Here is a 21,112-nt window from a genome sequence, read left to right as displayed (position 1 = left end):
TTGGTTCTCTTAAGAAACTGTAACTTCTGAGCACAGTGTGTGTGCCTATCTTCTTCTGTGGAAAAGTAGGCTGGAGCTCAGAATTGGCTGCTCTCTTTACAGAGGCTCTACAGTTTTCCATTCCCTACCACTCCTGAACGTTTACTCCCGTATTTATTTTGCTGCTTCACCCTGCAGTCAGGAGACTCCTGAAGTTTATAAAATTGATGCAACGGGGCTTGCTTTTTTTTGGCAGGGGGTGCAAATCTCTTTAAGAGGGGGACGCAGTGGTCGCTTTTCCTTTCAAACAGCCCTAGATTTGCCCGTTTGTCAACGATCTGACCCTAACCTACTTCTTCAGGGTGGCCAAAAGCAAAAAATTATGAATCAAAGAATGGTCCCCAGTTACCGCGAGCCAGCTGTGTGACCTTGGGCGACTCCGTTAAGTTTTAGCGAAGGGTGATAAATGGTCTGTAAAACGGCCTTAATACCTGCTCTGAATACCCCCATATGGCTGTCGTACACCAGGATTGAGATGTTTAAAGTACTCCTAAGTAATTTATAAACTGCAAAACGCTTCCCAGCACAAGCGTCCGCTACACAGTGCGACGACACCGAGTCGGCTTTAGAAGTCCAGTTACTGGAAACCACTCCAGTTCCGTCCTGCTCCCACGTCCCACGCTCAGGGTGGGCGAGCGGAAGGAGATTCTCAAGGGAGAAGGCCTGGAAAACTGGCTAAGAAACGAAGCGAGAAGTTCCTTAGCATGGGTAAAGTTGTTGGCGGCATTTTTAAGCCCCTAGAGTGACATAGCGACTCCTAGCCGACATGACGGACCCGGGTGCGTGACTAGCGCGGGAGCCAGTCCCAGGGCCACCTCCCTGCTCGAAGTCGGGCCTGGTCAGTACCCTCCCAGCGCAACCCCGGACCAGGGACCCCCGACTTTGCCCGAGTCCCCAACCCCCACGATCACCTCCCTTGGTCCCCCTCCACGTGACAAGAGCCGGAACCGTCACTTCCGGCGGCGCGGGCAGCGCGCCTGCGCGAGGCGCCCGGCCTCAGTGAGCGGTAGGCAGCAGCGCCCCCCACCCCCGCCAACGGCCACGAGTGGCGGGCGGCTCGGGTCCGGCTGGGGCGGCGGCAGCGCGACGGGCTGCGGTACTGCGGGTTTGCGGCCAGAGACGTCCAGTCCACTCCCTGGAGGGGCCGGCCGCCCCGCCTCCTTCGCTCTCTCCCTCTACCCCGGCTTGCGCTCCAGGCGCTTAGTGAGGCGGCGGGGCGCTTGGGGCACTTGCGGAGGCGGCGGCGTCGCCCCTGCAATCAGACCCGCCCCCTCGCGCCCCGCCCCGTCCCCGCCCTCCCCAACGCTCTCTGCGGGAGCTGGGCAGCTGCAGCGGAGCCGCGGAGCGGGCGGCGGGGCCCGGGCTGTGCGCTTGGGGAGCGCAGAATGTGAGGTTTGGCGGGCCGCAGCGCGCACGGACGCTCGGACCGGCCAGGGGCGGCGACCCCTTGCGGACGCCCGGCTGCGCGCCGGGCCAGGAACTTGCCCTCTCCCTCGCCCTTGCGCGCTCCCTGCGCCCTCCAGCACGCCGGCGGGACCATGAAGAAGTTCTCTCGGATGCCCAAGTCGGAGGGCGGCAGCGGCGGCGGAGCGGCGGGTGGCGGGGCTGGCGGGGCCGGGGCCGGGGCCGGCTGCGGCTCCGGCGGCTCGTCCGTAGGGGTCCGGGTGTTCGCGGTCGGCCGCCACCAGGTCACCCTGGAAGAGTCGCTGGCCGAAGGTACGGGCGTCCGGGGAGGCTCGGACAGGCAGGTGAGGGAGGGTTGGGGCGTGGCGGCGGCTTCTCCAGGTCATTGCCCTCCGAACTGACTTTTATACCCCGTTGTTCCTCCGCTGCCGGGCCAGCGGGGACTCTTAAAAGAGTGACTCGGGCTTTCTCTCTTAAGCTGGCTTTTCTTGCCGCTGGCTGATCTGGCCGGTGCACAGTTCTCTCATACCTAGTTTAGATCATTTTCTGTGCTTTTTGACGCGAGAAAATAGATAGAAGACGTGCTAGGAAGTGGGTTGGTGTTGTGATTGGGCCAGTGACTCATTAGAGGGTCAGATCGAGCAGGATTGAAGCTCTGTTCTGCCAGCTGTGGCTCAGACGAGTGTCATGCGTTGGCCTCTTCATCTGAGCCTCCACCCGCGCTGCGGGGCATAGGACCCTGGAGCCCCTGGTGTCAAGCTTGGGTTTGCTGCAGCTCAGTCATATGTTGAAAAACAATGTATTTGTGTGCATGTGTGCGTGTTGGAGGTGATCCTTTGCTCTAAATTCAGTTAGTAGGTTGCACTGAGAAGCAGGTAAACTTGAAGCCCATTTGTGTTTGTTATTTAGAATCTTCTCTGTTGGACAAGGTGCTATTCATGCCCTCCCAGTATGTCTCTCTGATAGTAGTTTAAAAGGTGATATGCAAGCAGGTTAATTTTCGTTTGCGAAGTTTTGTGGTCGGTCCTTCATGACCTGGAACAGGTTATGACGGCAGGTAGAAGTCTACTTACAAAAAAAGTTTACTCCATTTTAAAAGAAAAACTTGGAATTTAGTTTTGTATTTCTGGCATAATTGCCTTGTAGAAAATACTTGCCCTGTGTGCTTCATGCTTCAATGGCCTTTGAGTTTTTAATTGCAAAATGACATTACAAAATAAACTCTTTAAAAGAAATACTTTTTGTTGATAAATGGCCCTTTTGAGTTCTATGGTTAAGATAAAAGAAATCGAAGAGTGGATTAAGTTCTCTGAGAGTTAGACGCTGATGTGGTTTGAAAACAGTAGACTGAGATTTTGCTTGTATTTTTGAAATGCTATAAACAACAGTAAATTAGCACAAGGGAAAAAACCTGAATATTTTTGTATAAAATATTTGAAAGAGAAAGAAATCGTGAATTATTGAGTTGTACACATTGTGTCGTGAACCATTGCTCAGAATAATGATCTTAGCCGAAACTTGGAGAGGTGGGAGAAGGAGGATCCTTAGTTTTTCAGAAGAATGAATATGTGCTGAGTGGTACTTATTAAAGATTTACTATACTATGAAGTTTTCTAGCTCTTTATTACACATGAATTTCAATTGTTAGTTTAGATTGTGTTGTAGGTATTAAAAACACATGGCTATTAACTCAAATGCCATATTCTGTCTTTGAATAGTTTTAATAACTAATTGAAGTGTAGCTTGAGTAGTGTTACACTCACTTCATTCCACCGGATCCCAAAAGGGTGTTTTATTTAATAGAAAAAAAAATGTTGACATTTCACAAAGTAGGTTTTGAATTTGTAACTGGTATCACTCACTACCCTAAGCATATCTTATCACTACCCTAAGCAAGCCATTTTCAATAAAAAATAATTTTGGAAAATAAAAAATAAAGATGAATTTCAAAAGGAGAGTTCGTTCAACCACAGCGAAGAATAAAAATTTATTTCAAGCGCTAATGTCACTGTTAGAGTGTTCCACTGACTTTTGCCATAAATGTATCATTTCTTTTGAAAAATCAACAATCAAATGCTAGGAGGAAGCAAGGGTTGAAGAAATCCTTTTGGAAGATGAAACTTCTCCATGCTACACCCCAGCTTTAATTTCCTGGAAGGGAGGCCAAGGCCTAGCTTTTCTTTCCTTGTATGTTTTTTCTGTCTCCATCACCCACACAACTGGAATTGTCTATGTATAATCAGTTTACTTTTTGATCTTGGCCGGTCTGTTCTTATTTCAGATGCTTAATATCCCCTCTCCCTTCCAAATAGTGCCACAATTTAGACAAGATGTTTAAGCACAAGTGTAGTTCGCATTTAAGTTTGATTAATCAATAATTGATAGATCTGCCTGATCGTTAGATTGGGCCATGTGCTTGTGAAAATGCATTGAAATTTAAGAGTACTTGATTTGGGGAGAGGCATACCACTGAGTAGGAAAAGGGGTGGAAGCTAAGACAGACCAAAGCACAAACTTGGTAGGTTTTGCATTTTTTGCTTTGGCCCAAAGTTTTTTAAACAGAGTTAGGAAGACCCGGTAGATGCTGTGCCCTGAAGTGTTTTTGCCATGCTCCTGCAAACACTGGTAGCTTACTTATAATGACCTCTGCAGTGTCTTTTCAATAAATCAGTCCATCTCTCTTGTTATTTGTATATAATTAGTTACGTTCCAAAAGGTCACCGTGAAAACTGGATTAGCAAATACTGAAGCACTGCTCCTACTACAGTATTAGATTCCTGAAAACCTCTGGTCACAACATTTTTGTCAACTGATTAAGATACAACCTTGTTTTATGTGTGTTGCAGCCTAAAACGCACCTTATTTAATATATTTGGTTGATTTATTAACATTGAAATCATGGCCAACAGCTCTGTAACTCATGTCTCAATGAAGATTATCTAACATTTGTGTTTTCTCTGTAGTCTTTGCTCCTTGAACACTAGACAGCACTTTAGCACTATGTTTGGGGACTGTTTTCAACAGTGAAATCACCAATAGCAAGCACAAAAATGAGAAAAACATGGCACTAAATAGACCATGAAAAGGACAGTTGTTTAGAGTATGTAAGCTGAAGCAAGAATGTGCACGTCAGTAGACTGACATTTTTCACAATTGTGCACATGTCTGCAGATGACAGTGGAAGTGCTATGAGTAATGATTTTGGGGGTACAAATGTTAGTGAGTAGATGAATTTGCAAATATGGTATCCCCAACTAATGAGGAGCAACCATTGTTATAGGTAGATATGTATATACACATTTTATGTCTATAATTTAAAAAGCATATTCTCAGGGGTAGGTTGTATGTTATAACTAAACTGTTAAAAAGTTTTCTCTCTGAAACATTATATATACTTTGCATCATAATATCTTTGTAGTCAAGCACATAAATGTCTGAAAATAGAACTTGCACCTTTTAGTTCCTCCTCAAGGTTTAAAGGACTGATAGCATAGTGAGGCAGTTCATGTTTTTTTCTCAAAAACTGTTTAGTTTAGGAGTCTTTGCTAAGCAGATCCCAACTTTGGTCTGTAGAAATGAGGGAGAGCCATATGTTGGTTTTAGCTTCAAACAGTGACAAATTGTCAGGCTCATATAATTAATTCAATGTAACCTTCCAGGTTTTTACTAAAACCTAGTATTGGCTTGTTGACCACAGGCATCACCTTTGCATAACAAGCCTTTGGTGCTAGTCTGAGGAATTTAGTACTGATTGATAATAAGTTGGTTTTTGAGTAGGGGACACTGTTTTCTCTAAATGTCCTTGGTACAAAGTGGGCCTAAAATGGGGTGTTGAGACTGGGAGAGCAGAGATAACTTGTTGAGATAATGTAATCACGAGGTTATGGGGGCTGGATAGGAATGATAGTGTGAATATGGTGATGTGGGTAAGATTTACTGAGATGGGTGTTGGGGGTTATTGGCTTGGTAGTAATTGGAGGCCAGCAATTTACTACAGGGTTCTTTAAAAATAGCTCGGTATTTCTCTTAGAGTTAAATGCTTAGATAAGCGAAGTATTAGCCAGTTCTCATTGTTAATTTTTCAGGAAGGTTGTACTATACATCTGATTTTGCACTGTAAATTAGTAGGGAAATGATGGATTTAAGCGTTATATCTCATTTGCAGAAACAATCTGTGGCTGCCCAGTAACTTCTAAGTTAACATTCCCAAGAGAAGACAGAGAGGATAGAAAGAAGGGGAGGATCAAATAAAAATATCAACAACTATTAACTACTACACAACTTCGTTAAATGCCTTTTGTGTGCTAAGCACTGCTAAGTGCTACTTAACATAGTAGAGGACAATAGTGGAGGTATTCTTCTGGCCTATGAAACTTACAGATTAGTGTGGAAGATAAATGCTAAACAAGCAAACCAAAATCACCAAGTTACTATAGTTAAAATTTTTGATATGTGTTGTGAAGACAATGTGCAGGGTTTTATGAGACAATTCAGTTTGGGGGGTCAAGGGAGGCCTTTTTGATCTTTCAGCAGAAACCTGAAGGATGAAAAAAGTTAGGTAAAAACAGAGGTGTGAGGTCGGGGTGACTTGAAGTATGTCATGAAGACTGAAGTCTCTATGCGAGGGAAGGAAGTTTCAGAAACTGAAATATGCTCAGAGCTGTGGACTACAGTGAATAAATCACATGTAAGAGAGATCCAAGATGATGTTGGCAAGGTAACCAGGGTCCAGGGCTTAGTATACCATGCTGAGGAGTTTAGGTTTTATCTGAAATGCAACGGGAAGCTATTGAAGGATTTGAATTGGGGCAGTGACATGCTCTGATTTGTATTTTTACAAGATCATGCTGATTGCTGTGTAGAGAGGTGTACAAATTATAAGGTTAGAATGGTGACAGTGGAGATGAAGATGATAATGCTTAAATGGGAAGACCTTGTGGTGGTCATAGGAAGTGTTAGGAATGACTTGCTTATGTATCTCTCAGGTGAAAGTACCATTTGTAAACATAAGGAAGGAACAGATTTTTTATTTTATTTTTTTGAGGTGTTTGGAGGACAGCCTGTAGTTCCAGACATGTTTAGAGACGTGTTTGGATGAGATATCTGAGAGGAAATATCAAATGGGAAGTTGGGTATGTGGTCTGGAACTCACCAAAAGTGTTTGGGCTTAGAGATGGTACTTCTGATTGATTAGTGAGCCCCTGGCTGTTATTTAAAGCCCTGGGAGAGGATGATGTAGGGAGAGTGTAGGAATGAGAAGGTGCTCATTGAAGGACTCCTCTAGTGTATCCGTCTCAGACATTAGTGTTCCTTGTAAACATTCAGAGGATTTGGTAAAACACAAAGTGCTGAGGCCGGTCTCCAACTTTTGATTATGTCTGAGTGAGGCCCACTCTTTCAGTGATACAGAAAGAGTTCTGTATGGTTGCTGCTGGTTCAGGAACCATTTGTTGAGTACCACTGATTTAGAGCGGGTGAAGAAGACTAAGAAGAAGGTGCTAGAGAGGTATGAGGAATACCAGGACACTCTGGTACCTGGAAACTTGAGAGTATTTCAAGAAGGGGAGGGAGTGAACAGTTGTGTTGCTGCAAAGTCATCTTGATCACATTTTTTGACCTGGCATTCACAGTTATTCATGCTCACTTCTTATCTTTAAAAGCTTACCTGTAATTATTTGCTGGGTGAATAGTCTTTGCGCCTGGCGCAGTGTGCTCCACAATCTTGTACTTGCCAGCACTCTGCCTTCGCCTTTGTAATCCCTGTTTCCTAAGTACTGGTTATGATCACTTCCTCCTTTCTGTAGACGCATGTAACTATTTGCTTTTTCCCCTCTTGTCACATTTAACCTGTCTTGAGATGGAATTATGTCAGCACCCAGAAACACTAAGGTTGTTAACTACTGTTCCTCTGTCACCTCCACTACCAGATAGTAAAATTCTTAAGGCTAGACAGACTCTGTTTTAATTGATATTGTATCACACAAGTTGGCCATACTGTAAACATTCAGCTACTTCTCAAAGGAAATGATGTTTGACTTTTCTTTTTCTTTTTTCTGTTTAATCGGATGATGATCTTCAGTAGAATTTAAGGCCTAATTTGCAAATTGAAGAGCACCCATGGAGGGCTCTTTACTGAACCATCAGAGGTTTTGTACTTAGGCCAGAGGGCTCTGAACTTTCTAGTTTGGTGAAGACAAACAGCAGTTAAGGCAGTGTAGTTTCACTTAGCAACTTGAAACGGGAAAGGAAAAAAAAATAACCCAGATGCCCCCTTGTAGTTATCTTGCTTTATTGATGTTATATTTTTATTTATCCTACAAAGGTGACTGCGTTTTTAAAAAAGTATGTTACATGCAGTTGTGAAATTGTTTTACATTTTGTGGTTGATTTTGGCAGCTTTTTTTGGGTGCTGAGCTTTTTGAGTGTAGAAACAAGGTCTGTTCGCCTGTGCCTTCAGTTGTCCAGTAGTACTTACTCAGCACCTTTTTTTGTTGTTGTTTAATTAAGCTCTTAGAAAACATTGTTTCCTCTTCTGAAACAAGGGGTTAATATCTATTATGAAGATTAGAGAAGATAATGTGTGACAGTACCTAACAGTGCATTGACAAATCTTCTCATAAATATGAGTGAACTTTTAAGTTCAGATTTAGTTACAAGCTTTCAGTGAAATCTGATTTGGAAATTGTAGTGACTTGATTATATATTTGGTGTCACATTTATCCTGAATAAGTATCACATTTATGTTTGCAAAATATCTGAATAGTTTGTTAGATAATTATGTGTACCTCAGCCATATTGAATTTTCAAGTTTCAGTCAGCTGTATAAAATTTTGACTTATATAGTAGCATATCATTTTACAATAAAATGGAAATTATTTGCAACAAAGGACACTATATACAATATTATTAACAAATGGTTCTCTTTTGGGTTATGTTATTATTGTAGTGATAGCTCCTAGGATGTAATTTTGATTGTCCATTGATGTATTTCCTCTAGAGGTAGCAGTTTTATTCAATGACAAGCTACTGACACTAAAACAATTCTAAATTTTCAGTGTTCCAAAAAAAATAGTGGAAATTTATAGTGCATTTATCTCCAGTAAAGGAGCTAAATTGTACAGAATGGGAATGATGGCTCACGCATGTAATCCCAGCACTTTGGGAGGCCGAGACAGGTAGATCACTTGAGGCCAGGAGTTCAAGACCAGCCTGGCCGACAGGGTGAAACCCTGTCTCTACTAAAAGTACAAATGTTAGGCATAGTGGCATGTGCCTGTAATAACAGCTACTCAGGAGGCTGAGGCAGGAGAATCCCTTGAGCCTGGGTGGCAGAGGTTGCAGTGTGGTGAGATAGAGCCATTGTACTCCAGCCTGGGTGACAGAGCAAGACGCTGTCTCAAAAAAAAAAAAAAAAAATATATATATATATATATATACACACACACACACATATATATATATATATAAAATAAAAGTGCTAAATTGTACAAACATGCTGAATATCTTTGCTTTTAGGCTGTAGTCAACTATTGTGGTTAATACTGACATTCTCATGCTGGGCAGATTGAAAAGGCTCTGTCTTTGATATTTTAAAAATAATGAAAATGAATTAATATTTGTTAGTATGTTTGATCATGGGGTGCACAGGAGGGAAACTTGGAAAGGTCCTTGATGATGTTAATGTTAGAGAACATACTAGAAAGTGAGATGGATGTCCTTATGTTGATCCTGAGTTTTCTATAGTGTTCTTTCTGATCTTGTATATTATCTTGGTTTTCTTTCACCATTTCCCTCCTTTTTTTTTGTCAAAACTTGAAATAGTTTCATATACATCTATTAGAGCTCATTTGGTAGCTATCAAAATGATTAAAGCCTTGACTTGGGGTTCCAAAATTAAGAGTCCTGAACTACCATTTCAAAGCTGCCACACTTTTCTAGTGGTGGGGTATAATATTTCATCTCCAAGGGATTGGGACGGTTTATTCCTTAGTTTTATCTTGCATGCATCTGGTGAACCATTCATCTACCCACAGCTTGCTATTTTTAGGAGACTAAGTTGGGAAGTTGAGTAGTTAATGACTGAGCTGTTTTAAATAGTTAGGCACTTAGTTAATTTGGAGATTCTTTGTCTATGTGTATCAGCTTTACAAATGAGGTCAGTCAGCACATGTCTGCTAACTGTTTCAAAAGTCTCTCTCTGCAGGAAAGTGGTTGTAAGGCCTTTTCTACAGAGAGACTTTGTTTTTGGTTTATCCTAGTCTTGTAGAATTGCAGTAACATTAGAGGCGTTTTGCAGTCAGTATTATTTAAAAATATAGAATGATTGTTGCTACTAGTTTGCCCATTTTAACATTTTTAATTATCTTTGAAATAGTGCCTTCTTGGACGCATCTGTCAGGGGGAAAAATACCAGCTGGTAATCCCTGTTCTGCCTCTAACTTGCATTGTGACGTTTTGACTTCAGTTTCCTCAAGAAAAAAATGAAGTGGATAAAATGAGTTTGTAACATCCTTTTCCATTTTAGTGTTCTTGGATTCTGCCTATATAACTGATTTTTACTGCTGTTTTCGATAAGTGAGGAGCACGGGATAGGGAGGAATAGCAATGAACAATTTCAGGATTGAGACCGTAATGAAAGGATTGTGTTCGGTCGTTATACAATTTGAGTTCTTTGACAGACTTTACAATGGAATGGCAATTTATTTTTTAATCCTAAAGTATAAAATTATTTTTATTTTATTATTTTCAAGATGGAGTCTTGCTCTGTTGCCCAGGCTGGAGTGCAGTGGTTCAATCTTGGTTCACTGCAACCTCTGCCTCCTGGGTTCAAGCGATTCTCCTGCCTCAGCCTCCCAAGTAGCTGGGATTACAGGTTCTTGCCACCACACTTGGCTAATTTTTGTATTTTTAGTAGAGATGGGGTTTCACCATGTTGGCCAGGCTGGTCTCTAACTTCTGACCTCAGGTGATCTGCCTACCTTGGCTTCCCAAAGTGCTGGGATTACAGGTATGAGTCACTGTGCCCGGCCTAAAATTATTTTTTAATCATTGGAAAAAGGTCTTTTCAAAGAAGTTGCCTTATATGCTACTCCTTGAGATCTGGGTAGAAACTCAAATTAAATTGTGTGACATTTCAGAATACTATTTAGTTTCAGTGGGCATGCCACCTTAATTGATTATTTTACTATCTTGATTGTGTTTTCTAAGAGACTCATGCACAATATATGTATTTTAGAGAGTATTAGAAAGTAACAAAACCTTTTTATTCAAAAAGAATATATGAGGAGGAGGTGTGACAGTACTTTCTCCGATTAAGTTTACAGATAGAAAGTTTACCCATGGTATGTGTGGGAAATTGGGTACTTTTTGTTTCCAATGCTGTCAGCCCTAATTTGGGTCCTTAATACATCTCATTTAGAGAATTATATTAGCATTTGGACTGTTCTTTCAGACTCTTTCCTTGCCAAACCAGTTCTTGTATTCCTTCCAGCTTATTCTTCCTAAAATGGACTTATGCTCATGTCACTCTCTTATTTGCCTAACCAGGTAAAGTACAAACTGATTACTCTAGGATTCAGGACCCTCTGCAGTGTGACCTCCAACCCACCTCTCTAGCCTTAATCTCTCTTACTCCCTATGTATATTACACTCTTATGCTTGATATTTTCTGCACTTCTCTCCAGCTTTCTGCTATCGTCTGAATGTTTGTGACTCCTCCCCCAATTCATATGTTGAAATCCCAACCCCCCAGGTAATGATATTTAGTGATGGGGCCCTTGGGAATTGATTAGGTCATGAGAGCCCTCATGAATGGAATTAATGCCCTTATAAAAGAGGTCCCAGAGAGATCCCTTATCCCTTCCACTATATGAGGGTAGAGTTAGAAGATGGCCATCTATGAGGAAACAAGCCCTTACCAGACACTGAATTTGCCAGCACCTTGGTCTTGGATTTCTAGTCTCCATAACAGTAAGACATTCTATTGCTTATAAGCCACCCAGTTTGTGCCTGTGTGTGTGTGTGTGTGTGTGTGTGTGTGTATATGTGTGTGTTTTGAGACAAGGTTGTGTTGGCTAGGCTGGAGTGCAGTGGTGTGATCATAGCTCACTGCAGCCTTGAGCTACTGGCCTCAAGCAGTCCTCTTGCCTCAGCCTCCCAGATAGTTGGGACAATAGGCATGCCACACCTTGCCACACTTTCCCATTTCTGTTTTTTAGCTTATGTTGTTATGTTTGCCCAGAATGCAAATACTGGCCTCCACCATTCTGTTAAAAATTGGGTCTTGTAGGATATATTTAAAATAGTTACTTTTTTGCAATCTTTATTTTTTCCTGAAACCCTATCTACAACAAAATAAGTGTAATTATGCCTTCCCTTGCTCTGCTTAGCAACTGTTACTCGTATAGCACTTATCTTAAATAGCTTTGTTCAATGCTAATAGAATGTGTGGTTTTCTCTATTTTGAAATTTAATTCTTTTAAAGCTTATCTTGTATTCATTCTTTTTTCCCCCTCATTATTTTTAAAATATTTGGTAGAGATGGGATCTTGTTTTGTTATCCAGGCTGGGTTTGAACTCCTGGCCTAAAATGGTCCTCTTGGTTTGGCCTCCCAAAGTGCTGGGATTACAGGTATGAGGCACCATGCTTGGCCTTGTATTCATCTTTTATCTCTTGCAGTGCTGTATTCGTGATAGTATTCAGTACCTCTGTAAGAGGTTGAGTTTCGGTTTTGAAAAGTAATCAGAGAGCTTGCTGCAAATTACTATGAAACAATTGGATAGCAGCCATACTTGACATGTCAAACTGTTCAGTTGATGTTTAGGAGAAGGCTGACCCTGTTTTTGAAGTTCTGTCCATTTTAAAGTAAGGAGATAGAGATATTTGGTAATAATGTAGTTCTAACCTTAAATAGATGGATGAAAAAATACTACCAGATTTATTTTTGGACTCCTAGCCTGTTTTATTTCTGTTATGGTGACATGTATAGTACATCTTTGTTTTGTGGGTACTGCATTGCTTGTATTAGATGTGACTCAAAATGTTCTAGCCTGAGTTCCCTTGAGCCACTACCGTTAGACAGAATGGGAGCTGGGTAGGTCTAAAGTATGTGCTTTGGATAACTAATCTTAAGAAGAAACAGTTTTGGGGATGGTCAGCTGTGTATGGCTTTATCTTGAGTGGCGGGTAGTACCAAGGCTTAATGGGATGAATGGTGTCTAAGAGGATGAGGGGATTAGGAAAAAGAAGGGGATCTCATCTCCTTAAGGCTCCTGGGGAGGGAAACAAGTGAGCATTAACTTTGGGGATTCCTCTAACAGGACTGTATGATATTAAAGGTACTTATTTTCTAGGTAGAAAGACATTGAGTTTGCTTTTAGATTAGGAAATTTGTAAGCCTGGCCTAAAGGTCAGAAGGTAGCAAACCATCCTTGACTATTCTTTCATTTTCTGGAAGAGAGGGTTCCAGTACACTACTTCCCGTTGCCTAAATGTTATATTTACTTATTTTGCTTTGTGCTAGTTGGACCATTGTTAGTACTGCCTGGAACTTTTTACATAAGTATTCTCTTGTGAATGAGATTGTCAGTGGTGTGGTTAGGTTTTACTCTTCTTTCTGAATCATAAAGATACTACTAATAAGTAAATTTTTTTTTTTTCCTGAATCTTGTCAGGACTATTTTTCTAGGGAGTGGAATTATGCATCACTGGCAATTACCCACTTTTTCATTCTCTTGCCTGCATCACAGACTCTCTTCCTTTGAATGTTAATGGCCTATGTTTTTACACAGATACAGGAAAAAAAGTTGCTACCGACTCATGATCAGTAGGACATGTATTCTGAATTATTTCTTCAGAGGTTGGGTGTATATATGCTCAGCTGTGCATAGGCTTTTTATGGTGTCTTCTATGATCACTAACAGGAGTATGTAAGATAGTTAACTGTTACGTGCAGTAATGTGGATCTAAGGATTTTTTTTTTTTTTTTGTCTACCTAATAGGCCTAAATTGAAATTGGAATAGATCCTTAGTTTCATTAGCACGTATTATAGTTAACTCATCTAGACAGCTCAGTTTAAATCCTAGTGAATAGTTAACTGGATTGCTAAATCTTTGGTAAATTTTCATCTTTTAGCAAAATGTTGTTTGTACAACCCAAAGGAGAAATTCTAAGGATGTCAACCCAAATTGGTACTTGTTTTTATTTTTAAACAAGTGAAGGTAGCTGTTAAGGATTTTATAGTTTTTCACCTCAGTGCAGTGGGAACTTCAGAAATATTGCAAACTCATGAGTTTTATTTTTTAAAATATGTGTTTGTGTATGGTATTTTTTGCTTATCCATAGGAAATGTTGGAAGTGCATTTGTAAGGGCTGTATGAATCCATAGTGTTCAAGGTTGGATGTAACTAATGCCCATAAATTTCTAACTTGAGAAACCCTTATATACAGATTCAAAGTTCAGATTTGTTATCATCTTAGAATAGTGGCTGTTTATTTTTATTTTTATTTTTTAAAAAATACACTAAAGGTATTTCAAAAAGTTGTGGTGGGCCATTATGGATAGTATAAGGTCAATTCCACGATTTTTGTTTTCTTTTTTTCTTTTGCTTTGGAAGACGAAATAATAGGGAACGATGTGTAAGAACCTGAATTAAAAATAGGACGTTCTCGGAGCCTCTTTCGGAAAATATCCTAAGTATTATATTAACCGCAATTGGTATTGTTGGACTCATAGTCTTTCTTTGAAAATACTAGTGCTTCATTAAATTTCCCATAATTGTAGTGATTGTCCAAATTTAGTTCCCTCATTTAACAATGAGAAAAGGGAATAATGAATGAACCCAAAGTCACATTATTAGTGTTGATTGTGGAGAGTAGAACTTAGTTCTTGTGACCAGCACTCTTTCTAGTAGTTATGGCCTCTTTCTTTTTTTCTTTTTTTCATTTTTTTCCTTATGCCTAAGTACTTTTACTTATGGCCTCTTTAATTAGCTCCTATGCTGTATAGGCATTGGCCTGTAGCTATAGGTATAGTTCCTGTATTTATGGGCATTGTCTTTTGATTGGGGTGGGTACTTGGAACTGGCTTAAGGGACCTGGGGACTTTTAATAGTCTGAAGGCAGCTGCAGTATTCCTGGGTGCATGAGGAGTATGAGGTGGAAGAAGTATTCTCAAACATTTTTGCTTGAGTTTCTAAGTTAAAACTTTTCTGCTTTGTATTTTCCTAAGGCAATCAAACCATGTGCTGCAGTTATTTGAGCTAAGATGTCACGATTAATTTTAAATGTTTAAATTCCAACTTCTCCCAGGGTAGTCTGTTCTCTCAGTCTAGAGAGGACAAGTCATAAATGAAATAATATATTTGTGAACTGTAAAGTATGTAGCTTAAAGGTGCAATACTTTAGCTTCTTCAGTTGAATTTAGCATAGCAACATGGAGGACCTCCGGTAAGGAGGAGGGTAAAAGAGGAAGAGATATAGCTAAGTTCTTATCCTCCACTTTTCTTCTGTTCCTAGTTCAATGTTATCACGCGTGGAATCTGAAGTGCTGTAATATCAGATCCCTATTTGCATTTTACCTAGTAAATTTGTGTAGTGTTCGAAGTAAAAAGAAAACAAGGTTCTTTTAAGTTTTTGTTTATTAGATGACAGCAAAAATGCTTTAGACTTAAACTTGGAATACAAAACATCTGAATCTTTACAGTGATATAAATTCCTATGATATTATAAAATAGTTTCCTTAAAAATGACACGGCATTACTTTTATGATACATTTGGCATGTTTTTATACATAGGCAAGTAAAAAGTTAAAATAGAATGGTGCTTGATTTATGATTTTAAAACATTAAAGGATAACCTTTCTAAACTAATCTTATTTGGAAATGGCATTATTGTTTAGGTATAAAACTCAAAAGAATATTGAAAAGCATCTAGGATGTATAAGAAATATTTGTAGAGCAGTAATTACAAAATAAATAAAGCTTAATAGTTTCTTACATCTCAGTAATAATGAATTAGAAAATAAATTACATTTGTAATAGCAAAAGTATATATATCATCTAAGAGCTAAACTCATGAGAAATGTGCAGAACCTCTGTGAAAAAAATTATAATATTGTTTAGAAGAACATAAAATAAAACTTGTCTAAATGAAGAGCTATTTCATGTTACCAGCTAAGAAGACTCAATATTGTCAATATGTTATATCTTCCTAAATAAACTCAGCACAAAAAATAAAAAAAGATAATATTTCTAATATATTTCAAACTATGGAAGTATCACCATCATTATCAAGCAGCATTCATCTAGTGTCTATATGTTTTTCTGAGTAAAATGAGCTTTTTCGTAAGTCAAAATGTAGAGCCTGGCGTGGTGGCCTACACCTCAGGAGGCCGAGGTGGAGTTCGAGACCGCAGTGAGCTGTGATTGTGCCACTGCACTCCGTCTTGGGTGACAGAGTGAGACCTTGTGTCTAAATAATAATAATAATAATAATAAATTTTTAAAAATGTAACCCATTCCCCCCTCCCATCTGGCTCTAATATTTGTCTCTCCTTCCCACTTTAGCTAGAGGCTGAGCCCCTGGTCATCTTTTCTCCCCCATTTTTTTCCATCAGTTATCTGATTTTTCTCTTACTGTTACTTGTTCCTTAATATTTTTTATACCTGTTAAGGTATACCAGTTTATACCCTGAACAGTTTATATCCTGTTCAGCTTGTAAGCCTGTTTAATTTCAAAAGATAAAACAAACAAAAATAAAACTTTTGTGGTCTTTCCTACTCTTTCCTTCCTTCATTAATTGACCTTTCTGAAAAAATAGATTTTGGTAATGGTTCTCAAAGTGCAGTGTGTGGACCTCAAGGGAAAGGATCCTCGAGACCCTTTGATAGAGGGTCTATCAGGTAAAAAATATTTTCATAATAATGCTAAGACATAATTACCGTTTACACTGTATTGGCATTCACACTGCAAGCACCTTAACACTAGTCAAGGGTAGTGAAAAGCATTTTATTACTCTTGGCCCTTGAGTACCTTTTCTTTTTTTTCAAAATATACATAAGATTCACCGTAATAACCATTTTTAAGTGTACAGTTCAGTGGCATTAAGTACATTCAAATTGTTGTGCATTCATCATCACTATTTCCAGAAAATTTTCATTTTAAACAAACTTCACACCCATCAAACACCAACTTTCCACTTCCCCTCTTCCTTTAGACCCTGATAACCATGATTTACTTTCCATTTCTATGAATTTGACTATTCTAGGTATCTTATAGAAGTGGAATCATAACATTATTTAGCATTTTGTGTCTGGCTTATGTTACTTAAAAATGTCCTTAAGGTATCATCTGTGTTGTAGCTACATCAGAATTTCATTCCTTTTTGAGACTGAATAATATTCAGTTGTACATACATAACACATTTTGTCTGTCTGTGGGCATTTGGGTTGTTTCTACCTTTTGGTTGTTGTGAATAATGCTGCTGTAGATATGGGTGTACAAATATGTATACGTTTGAGTTCTTGCTTTCATTTCTTTTTGGTGTATATCCAGAACTGGAATTATTGGATCACATGGTAATTTTATGTTTAATGTTTTTGAGGAACTGCCCTACTGTTGTTCACAGTTCCTGTACCATTTTACATTCCCAACAGTGTTGCACATGGGCTCCAATTTCTCTACATCCTTGCCTCACCAACGCTTGCAATTTTTTTTTTAATAATAGCCATCCTAATGAAGTGTTATCTATCTCATGAGAAATGTGCGAACCTCTGTGAAGAAAATCACAATATTGTTATAGAAGAACATAAAAGATGGACACTTTCTTAATGATTAGTGATTTTGAGCATCTTTTCATGTGCTTACTGGCCATTTTTAAGTATATGCCTTTTTAATATCTTATGTGAAAAAATGGGAAATACACACAAAGCACTTTTGCTGCATAAGGAAGCAGTATGGTGTAATTGAGGAAGAGCACTTGGGTGATGGAGTTGTGTGCTGAAGTAGCTGCCTTTTTCATAGAGTATCATCTTTACTGGAAACAGTGACAAACTATGATTATTCATTTAGACTTAGATATTTGGCACACATTTTCTCAAAAGATGAAATGAGCCTGTCACTTCAAGGAAAACAAATTACATGTCTTATTAATGTAGGAATTTGAACTTTCAAAGAAAATCAGAATTTTAGAAAACTTGTGTCAGCCATTGTGAGCTTGACAGTTCCCTATTACTTTAATAGCCTTTCTGAGGAGATAGGTGATAAATATTAACAAATGTGATTTTTAAAACAATTCTGTAATGGAATATCTGTATAACTTATATTTTCCAAATGCATGATGTTACAAATACACAGTACAAGATTGACCACTGGATTTTAATTGTAATTGCCAAAAATTCAGTGATGTGGTTTTAGATTCCATATTACAACGAACCTTTGAGAAGTACTAATTATAATGTTTTGCTACAATAGCAAAGAAGAATAGACTATTCATAGTTATCTGAAAAGACTATAAAATAGTGTTCACCTTTTCCTCTACTTACCTGTGTGAGACTGAATTATCTTTATGTACTTCACTCAGCCAAAACAACATATCATAGATTTGCTGTCAAAGTAGGTGTGAGAATCTAACAGTCTTTTATTAAGCCAAATGTTAGTTTTGCAAGCATGTTAAACAGTGCCACTGTAGTCTCTCTTTTGAAAAGATAGCTATTTTTTGTTAAAATGTTATGCTCTGAGTTTATTAATTTAAATGAATTAATAAAGGTTTAAAAATTTTCAGATTTAATTTCTAATGTAATATGGATTTATATAACCCATGTAAGCAGAAGCACTCTGGTTTTTGATAATTTTTAGGAATGTGAAGGGATCCTGAGGCCAAAAGACTTTGAGAGTCTCTGGGTCTACAATGTATAGTGTAATAAAACTGTCTGATATAGTAGCTAGTAGCCGCATGTGGCTATAGAGTACTTAAAATTTGTGTTGCTACACTGATTTGAGATATGCAGTACATATAAAATGCACTTGGATATAAAAGCCTTGATATGAGAAAAGAATATAGAAGACCTTATTAATATTTTTATACTATGGATTACATGTTGAAATGATAATATTTTGGGTATATTGGGTCAAAAATGTATTATTAAAATTAATTTTACAGTTTTTTTTTTACCTTGTTAATGTAGCTACTACAATGTTTAAAATTTTGTATGTGGCTCATATTATATTGGACATATTAGACAGTGCTGATCTATAGTGTACAGTTTACAGTGTATAGTGTGCACTTTGCAGTTGGGGTTATATAAGCCTGGGGTTCATAGACATCCATGTGCAGTTTTCTTGGGAGAGGGCTTATGGTTTTCATCATATTCCCAAAAGGCCAGGTGACCAAAGAAAAGCGAGAAACTGCTGTAAAATTCGTAGACTCATCCTCTGACCTCTGCTTGTAGTTACTTTTGGGTACTGGTTTTATCTTGGATCTGGGGGGAATCCCTTTCTGAGTTTGGTAGGCTGAGTGAAATCTGTGTTGCTGGGGTGCAATGAGATGCATTCTTGGCCTCTCAAGTTGGAACCTTGAATGAATGTTTCCATAGAAAAGTTTCAATAGACCGTCATTAGGTATTACAGTACTGTTAGTATTAAACCGTAAACAGACCTGAGAACCTAAGAATCACATACAAGACTGTTTCTGTGGGAAAATACTCTGAATACCGAAAGTAGACTTAGAAACTGTCAGAACACAATCTACTAGTAAATTGGAGATTCATTCACTTCATGCTGGGAACCTGATTGAATGAGATATGTTTTTAAACTTGAGCATTAATAGTGTTTGAAAAGATTAAGCATGTGTTAAAGTAGTAATTATATATTTTTTTCCTTTACTTTTGAGATGTCCTTGCTCTGTCATGGCAGTAGTATGATCTTGGCTCACTGCAGCTTTGACCTCCCGGGCTCAAGCGATCCTCCCACCTCCACTTCCTGAGTGGCTGGGGCTACAGATGCGTGCCACTGCGCCTGGCTAATTTTTAAAATTTTTATAGAGACGAGGTCTCACTATGTTTTCCAGGCTGGTCTTGAACCACTGGACTCAGCTGATTCTCCCACCTTGGCCTCCCAAAGTGCTGGGATTATAGGTGTGAGCCATCATGCCAGCTGCCATAAAGTTATGGGATGTTTGTTTACTATTTATCTTTAATCATAAGAGGGATTATATAAATAAGCCACTGAATTGGAGGGTATGTGAATTAAGTGTTTGCCTGTTTAGTTAAATAGGTTGGTGATGCTGTGTATGCAATAGATTCTTGGCTTATGTAATCAGTTCTCATCAAAAAAGACTTCGTAAAACAATGAAATTTCAGGGCTTGTTGAAGTGAAGCGAGAATGCTGAATTATGTATCTCCAAGCATCATTATTTCATTATAACCGTTTGTCCTTCAGTTACATTTGCTCACATTTATCGCAGTGTGCCATAATAACTTTTTTGTCTTTCTCTCTCAATAGACTACAGCCTCACACATACGGTATCCTATTTAAAACGTGTTCCAGAGACTTTCACAGACACTTAATAAAATTTGTTGACAAAATGAACGTGGGAAGAGCTCTCTAATTATCTAACTGTTGTGAGATAATTGCAGTTAAGGTGAGGTGACTGAGTATGGTTACTGGGTGAAGGGAACATTGAAGGCGATCTGAGAAAACAGATGATGGGTTAAAGAGTTGCAGATGCTGTTTAGGAAATCTGGTGGAAGAGGTGAGGTATTTTTGTACTTAACAGTTATAAGGCCACTTAAAGGAGTCCCAAGGAGAGGTTGGCATAATGCTGAATTTGGACAGCAATATATAAGAGTTCACTAAAATTTAATGCTTTTGGGGGTCCTGATATTCTGGTGAGAAGGAAGTTGTGAAACGGATGATTGTGATCTATATCCAGGCTTTGTATTTATGAATGGAGGAATTTTGATATATAAAAAGGGAGAAAGAGTAATATTAGTAGAGAACTAACTGTGTAATCTTTTTCAGTTCTGCTAAAAAAAAAAGGTATTACTTCTAAAATGTGACTGTTCTACTGTGGGAAATAAAGTGGATATAAAGTAGGGGAAAGGATGTTGTGACTGGCAATAAAGGAAAGTCAAAAGATAGTGGCTTCATTTTAGCCTTCATTTCAGCTTTATGCATGAGAGTTGTGATGAGGGGCCCTAAAGACTAGTGATATAGCAGGGAAATTCAAGAGTGCTATGAATGCCTCTGGCCTGTTTTAAATATATTAATTTTTTAAAACATTGTATTTTTTGGGGAGTCTTAGTCCTTAACACAGTGCTTCTTAAACTCTAATAAGTATATGAATCACCTGGGATTTATTAACCTGCTTACATTTAGTACATCTGGGTAGGGCCGGAGTTTCTGCATTATCAGCAAGCTCTCAGGTGATGCCAGTTCTGTTGTTTCCACAGGTTGCATTCTTCCTTAGCCAGTCTCCTAAAAGGAAGGAAAAAACTTAACCCCCAAAAGTGATCAAATGAGTCCATTATGAATATCTGCTTTGTTAATGGCCTTCAGATGGATTATTAGTAGCTAACAGGCGTAATGCAGAGATTCTTAAATTTCATCTAGGGTGCTTTATTGAACAGATTCTGTGACTTGAATCTCAGAGATTCAATTCCAGGTTTAGG

The 21,112-nt window shown here is 39.0% G+C and overlaps 1 protein-coding gene across 1 annotated transcript in view; it reads left to right on the top strand.

The window, feature by feature from the left end:
- Positions 1-1,391: 1,391 nt before the first annotated feature.
- BMP2K (BMP2 inducible kinase) overlaps positions 1,392-21,112 on the top strand; it is a 143,773-nt gene continuing 124,052 nt past the window's right edge. The window contains exon 1 of the mRNA XM_025385283.1: positions 1,392-1,755. Within this exon, the coding sequence (XP_025241068.1) occupies positions 1,578-1,755 (178 nt within the window). The 5' untranslated portion in view covers positions 1,392-1,577. The remainder of the gene's footprint in view (positions 1,756-21,112) is intronic.

Source organism: Theropithecus gelada, chromosome 5, assembly GCF_003255815.1.
Source record: "Theropithecus gelada isolate Dixy chromosome 5, Tgel_1.0, whole genome shotgun sequence".
NCBI lineage: Eukaryota > Metazoa > Chordata > Mammalia > Primates > Cercopithecidae > Theropithecus > Theropithecus gelada.
This window is presented reverse-complemented; position numbering and strand designations above follow the sequence as displayed.